We start from the raw sequence: 6,004 nt of genomic DNA on the forward strand, positions 1-6,004 counted from the left end.
TGCAGAGATGCCGAGTGTTACAAACCACTGAGCGATGCTGGAAGCTGACTCTGTTGGCCCCTATGTCTATTGCACGATTTCTGCTCAGATTCCAATGCCTGCCCATGCAGGAAAGTCAGCGTCCAGAGAGCCTGCACAGGCGCCAGGCCGCATGAAATCCGGGAGGACTGCATAAAGCAGGAAGGGTGGTAACCCCTCCTGATCAGGGAATGAGCTGACCCCAAACTAGAGAGGTTAGGGAGAAATGACCCACTAGAGGCAGGTGAACTCTTAGCTGCCCTCTGTACGGTGTCTCTTGTACCATCCTATGAAGCAGCTGGTATCTGCCACTGCCTGAGAGCAGAGCCTGGGCTGGATGGACCTTGGGTTCACCTGCTCTGGCAGCCCCTCTGTCCCTAAACCAAAGCACGTTCTCTGGCTCAGATGCACTCACCTCTCTCACGGTACAGGGATGAGGAACAGACGCTTCATTGTCTCCGCTGTGGCAAAGTGCCTGACTCACCCAAGTATTTGAATGATACTTTCACCTTTGAGACCATTAGCTCCCAGGAGTGTGGGGAGCAACTGTCTGAAGCAAACACAGGCTAATCCTCACCCTGGTCTCCTGCTCCCAGGCCCTGTCAGCAGGGGAGAGCAGGCATCCCATCGGAATTCTTCGTTCAGAGTCTGACATTCACTACCAGGGCTGGAGCGTTGCTAGCTACATGGACTCATAGACTCATAGACTTTAAGGTCAGAAGGGACCATTATGATCATCTAGTCTGACCTCCAGGCCACAGAATCTCACCCACCCACTCCTGTAACAAACCCCTAACCTATGCCTGAGTTACTAAAGTCCTCAAATTGTGGTTTAAAGACCTCAAGGTGCAGAGAATCCTCCAGCAAGTGACCCGTGCCTCACGCTGCAGAGGAAGGTGAAAAACCTCCAGGGCCTCTGCCAATCTGCCCTGGAGGAAAATTCCTTCCCCACCCCAAATATGGCGATCAGCTAAACCCTGAGCATGTGGGCAAGACTCACCAGCCAGACACCCAGGAAAGAATTCTCTGTAGTAACTCAGATCCCACCCCATGGAGATCATTTTAAGATGCCTCTGGCAGCTTCCAAGGTCACGGGAGTTTTCCTGGGACGAGTCTGCATCAAGCACGATCTAGTCACGTAAAACCAGAAGGGGATCACTCAGACAGGCCAGGCCCTGTGGGGAGAATCCCAGCGCTGAGATCGCAGAGGGGCTGTGGGAAGCCCATTGCTAGAGTCGCAGTGGGTAACCCCAGCTAGTGTAAATCCACCATAGCTCCATTGGAATCAATGTGGTCAGAGCCCCATCCAGTGTAAATGAGCCACAGCTCCACTGAAGTCATCACAGCACCACTGAATTAGACCAGATGAGCATTTGGCCATGATAATACCCCCAGATAAATCATTCTTGCCTCATTTACCATCTGTGGGGCTGGGAAGGAATTTCCCCCAGGTCAGATTGGCAGTGACCGTGGGGTTTTCTTGCCTTCCTCTGCAGTGGGGGTGGGGGACACAGGGGGTAGTCACTTGCCAGGATCATCTGGGTACGTCTCACTAAATCAATTCCCTGCCAGTGCAGGGATCTCAGGCATGGGGCAGCTCGGTCCCTCCTGTTCTCTGCCTGGGGCCCAGAACAGTTTTGTTTGCTGAGGGCTGTAATGCCTGGCTCTAATTTCATGTGTTGGGTTTAGTGGGAGGATGATGGGTGGTGATGGTGGCCTGTGAGATACAGACGGGCCGACTGCCCTAAACTCTATGGCATTTCACAAAAATTCCAGAAGCCTTCATTTTATGTCATCTTCTGCCTGGACAGCATGTTACTGGTGGTTTGTACAGAGAGACAGTGTGTGTGCGAGAGAGAGAGACAGCCAGACTGAAGGGTTAAAATCCATGTGCATTTTATATAACAACCTGGTATATGGATTGTGTTAGCTCTTTACAGGTCCAAAGTCCAGAGTTTGGTTAAGAGACCAGAGGCCTAGCATATAGTAACTAGCTAAAAGAAGCAGAATAAACGAAGATAACCTTGCTTGCTAAGATAGGCCTGGTCAGCAACATTGCCAAATGTTGGAACAATAACTGAGTATTGTGTCTTATGCAAAGTTGCAAATAGAACAAAGCAGCCCTGTTTCTGTTGTTTTCGTTTTTTCTGTAGGGAGATGTTCTTCCCACACTCCAACCTTGAGTTCATGAAGGGTTGGCACATGTCAATATAAGATATGCCCTCCTCCCACCTCCTTTCCCAGGGACCAGTGCCTGCCTTAAGGCACACAGGAGACAATCTTTATTGCCATATACTTTCACTGTTTCTTTGCTTTATCCCCTAGGAATGTACCTGTTGGACAATCAAAGGAGCTACTTCATTCCTATGGACCCCAAATCAAAATTCAACACCTATATTTTATGCTAATACACAGGTGTGCGCAGCACATTTCATTAGGGTGTTCACCCAGGGAATTTTTTTTTTAAAGGCAAACTTCATAAAGGTTGGGGTGCAGGAGGGGTGCGGCAGGGGGCTCAGGACAGGGAGTTGGGGTGCAGGAGGGGTGCAGCAAGGGGCTCAGGGCAGGGAGTTGGGGTGCAGGAGGGGTAAGAGTGTAAGCAAGGGGCTCAGGGCAGGGGATTGGGGTGCAGGAGGGGTACAGGGTGCAGGCAGGGGCCTCAGGGCAGGGGGTAGGGGTGCAGGAGGGGTGCGGGGTGAGGCAGGGGGCTCAGGGCAGGGGGTTGGGATGTAGGAGGGGTGCGAGGTGCAGGAGGGGGCTCAGGGCAGGGAGTTGGGATGCAGGAGGGGTATGGGGTGCAGGCAGGGGGCTCAGGGCATGGGGGTTGGGATGCAGGAGGGGTATGGGGTGCAGGCAGGGGGCTCAGGGCAGGGCATTGGGGTGCAGGAGGGGTGCGAGGTGGAGGCAGGAAGCTTAAGGCAGGGAGTTGGGATGCAGGAGGGGTGCAGCAAGGGGCTCAGGACAGGGAGTTGGGGTGTAGGAGGGGTGCGAGTTGCAGGCAGGGGGCTCAGGGCAGGGGGTTGGGGGGCAGGAGGGGTGCGAGTTGCAGGCAGGGAGCTCAGGGCAGGGAGTTGGTGTGCTGGGGTGCAGGAGGGGGCTCAGGGCAGGGGGTTGGGGTGCAGGAGGGGTGCGGGGTGCATGAGGGGGCTCAGGGCAGGGACTTGAGGTGCTGGGGTGCAGGAGGGGTGCGAGGTGCAGGCAGGGGGCTCAGGGCAGGGGGTTGGGGGGCGGGATGCAGGAGGGGTTCGGGCTCCGGCCCGGCACCACTTACCTGCAGCGGTGCGCTCCCTGCCTGCCCTGGCCCCATGCCGCGCCGCTCACCAAGTCCCTGCGCGGCCCCTGGCGGGGGGGCACAGGCACCATGCGCTGCCCTTGCCACACCTCCAGGTACCTCCCCCGAAGCTCCCATTGGCCACGGTTCCCTGTTCCCAGCCAATGGGAGCTGCGGGGTGCGGTGCCTGGAGCAACGCATGGAGCCCTCTGCCCCCCCTGGGGCCCCAGGGACGTGGTGCCGGCCGCTTCTGAGAGCGGCGCGGGGCCTGCAACACCATGGGGGCAAATCCCATGGGCCGGATCCAAAGCCCTGAGGGGCCGGATCCAGCCCATGGGCATTAGGGTGTGCCTGGGCACACCTGGCACACCCCGTGCGTACGCCTACAGTAATACATTTCATTAAAGTACGAATTAAATATTAACTTGTTAACTTAAACCCATGGGTGAAGACATTATGTAACCTTTAGCCATTGGCTACTGTGCTATCGTCTTGCTGCTAGAACCTATCCGGGGGGTGGGACTGCCTACCCCATCACTATCCCCCGCCCATAAAAAATCCATATATTCCATTGTAATCAATTGATTAACAGTGTCTCTGAGCCTAATAAGCAAAGTGACGCTCCGCCAGCCCTGTGCGTAATAAACTCCTATGTTCGGCCTCTACACAGCGTGGATTTATGTTCCTTCACAGACAGAGTGAAGAGACTGTTCTCTGTTGTGAAATGCCCTATGAGTTGTGTGACTGGACGTATCTTTTGTGCATAGTATCTTAGGAGGGAATCTTAAAAGAGGTAAAGAGCTCTGGGGCGCTGGCCCTCAGTTTCTAGCTGTCCTTCACGTCAACCCGCTTCTCTGCTCAGGGTTCAGACTATGGTGATTCATGGGTGGGGGACGGGGATTCCCTCCAAGTCTGGGGTTTTCTTTTCAGTTTCAAGCTGTTTCAGCATTTCCCCGTTAACTCTAATGGGCCACTATTGACTTTTCCTGGCTGGACAAGGGATGGGTAGTTTTGTGTAAACAACAGGCTTGGGAGAACCCTCCTCCCCCTGTGAGGTGTACTGGAATTTGTAGTACCGGTCATGAGCATACGATTAAAGACAGAGATTCATAACCACAATCTGTATTCATACCTCATCCTGGCCATCAAGTTCAGAACATTACAAGCTTTCATACAAGACCTTACCTGGTATATATTTTTGCACAATGACATTGTATGCAACCAGTGGATTCGATTGCCTGTTTGGGGGGTTCAGACCCCCCTGTCCTCCTGTTAGGTGTCTGGACCCTCCAGTCCCCTCCCACCCCCACTGTTACCCTTAGACCCCACTCCCCTCCCAGCTCTAGGGATAGAATCCAGGAGTCTGGATTCCCAGCCCCTCCTTTCCCCAATCTAACCTGCTAACCCCCACTACCTTCTCACAGCATCAACTACAACCCAGGAGTCCCCCACCCACCCCCAGTCCCTTCTCTAAGTGTTCAACAATTGGAACAAATGTTCCCAGAGGTAGGAGGAGAACCCAGGAGTCCGGGCTTTAGTCACTAGACCCCACTCCCATCCTCACGCTGGGGACAGACCCCAAGATTCCTGACTCCCAGCTCTCCTGCTGTAAGCACAGTAACCTGCCCCTGTCCCAGAGTCAGGAGCAGAAATAAAAAATCCAGCTGTTCCTACTCCAAGCCACTGACCCCAGGCAGAACAGGGGAGTCCTGACTTCTGTCTCCAGGACCCTCTCTCCTGTCCAGTTCTCAGGCAGCTCCTGCTGGCAGCAGGATAATCATGGCTCAGGCCTTGGCAGTTTCCTGCCCCCCAGTCTCATGAGGGCAGCTTTCATCTCCTTGTTCCTCAGCGTGTAGATGAGGGGGTTGAGGAGCGGGGTCACCGTGGTGTAGAATACACCCACCACCCTGTCCACGGGGTGCTGGGACCCCGGCCTCAGGTAGATGAAGACCAGGGGCACGTAGTAGGTCACCACCACGGTGATATGTGCCACGCAGGTGGAGAAGGCCCGACGCCTGCCCTCAGCGGAGCGGATCCTCAGGATGGCCGAGATGATGTAGACATAGGACGTCAGGATCAGCAGGAAACAGGTCATGGCCACGAATCCCACGTCAATGAATGTCACCAGCTCGTTGAGCGCTGTGTCCCCGCAGGCCAGCTTCAGCACAGCCGGGATATCGCAGAAGATGTAGCCTACCTGGGTGTCCCGGCCGTAGGGCAGGCGGAAGGTGAGTGCAGTCTCTATCAGCGAGTGCAGGGAGCCCCCTAGCCAGGTCCCCGCTGCCAGGCACAGGCAGGCTCTGCGGTTCATAATGACGCTATAGCGCAGTGGCTTGCAGATGGCCAGGAAGCGGTCGTAGGCCATGACCGTGTAGAGGAAGCACTCGGTGCAGCCCAGGAAGTGGAAGAAGAAGAGCTGGGCCACGCAGCCATGGAAGGAGATGGCCCGCCGCCCGACAGGAAGCCGGCCACCACCTTGGGCACCACCACCGAGGAGACCGTCATGTCCAGGAAGGACAAGTGGCAGAGGAACCAGTACATGGGCTTGTGCAGCCGGCGCTCCCGGACCACAGCCAGCAGGATGAGCAGGTTCCCGCACAGCGTCAACAGGTAGATGAGGAGGAAGAAGAGGAACAAGGGCACCTGCAGCTCTGGGGGATACGGGAGCCCCACCAGGATGAAATGGGTGATCTGGGATCTGTTCCCACACTCCAT

The 6,004-nt window shown here is 55.5% G+C and overlaps 1 protein-coding gene across 1 annotated transcript; it reads right to left on the reverse strand.

Annotated features, from left to right (window-relative positions):
• Positions 1-5,066: 5,066 nt before the first annotated feature.
• On the reverse strand, positions 5,067-6,004 carry LOC112125430 (olfactory receptor 10G6-like). Its single transcript, XM_026660940.1, is given in 2 exon segments — positions 5,067-5,743; positions 5,746-6,004. Coding segments are annotated over 2 exon segments (936 nt in total).

The sequence above is a fragment of the Terrapene carolina genome, unplaced genomic scaffold, assembly GCF_002925995.2.
Source record: "Terrapene carolina triunguis isolate 2854851 unplaced genomic scaffold, T_m_triunguis-2.0 Scaffold868, whole genome shotgun sequence".
NCBI classification, from domain to species: domain Eukaryota; kingdom Metazoa; phylum Chordata; order Testudines; family Emydidae; genus Terrapene; species Terrapene triunguis.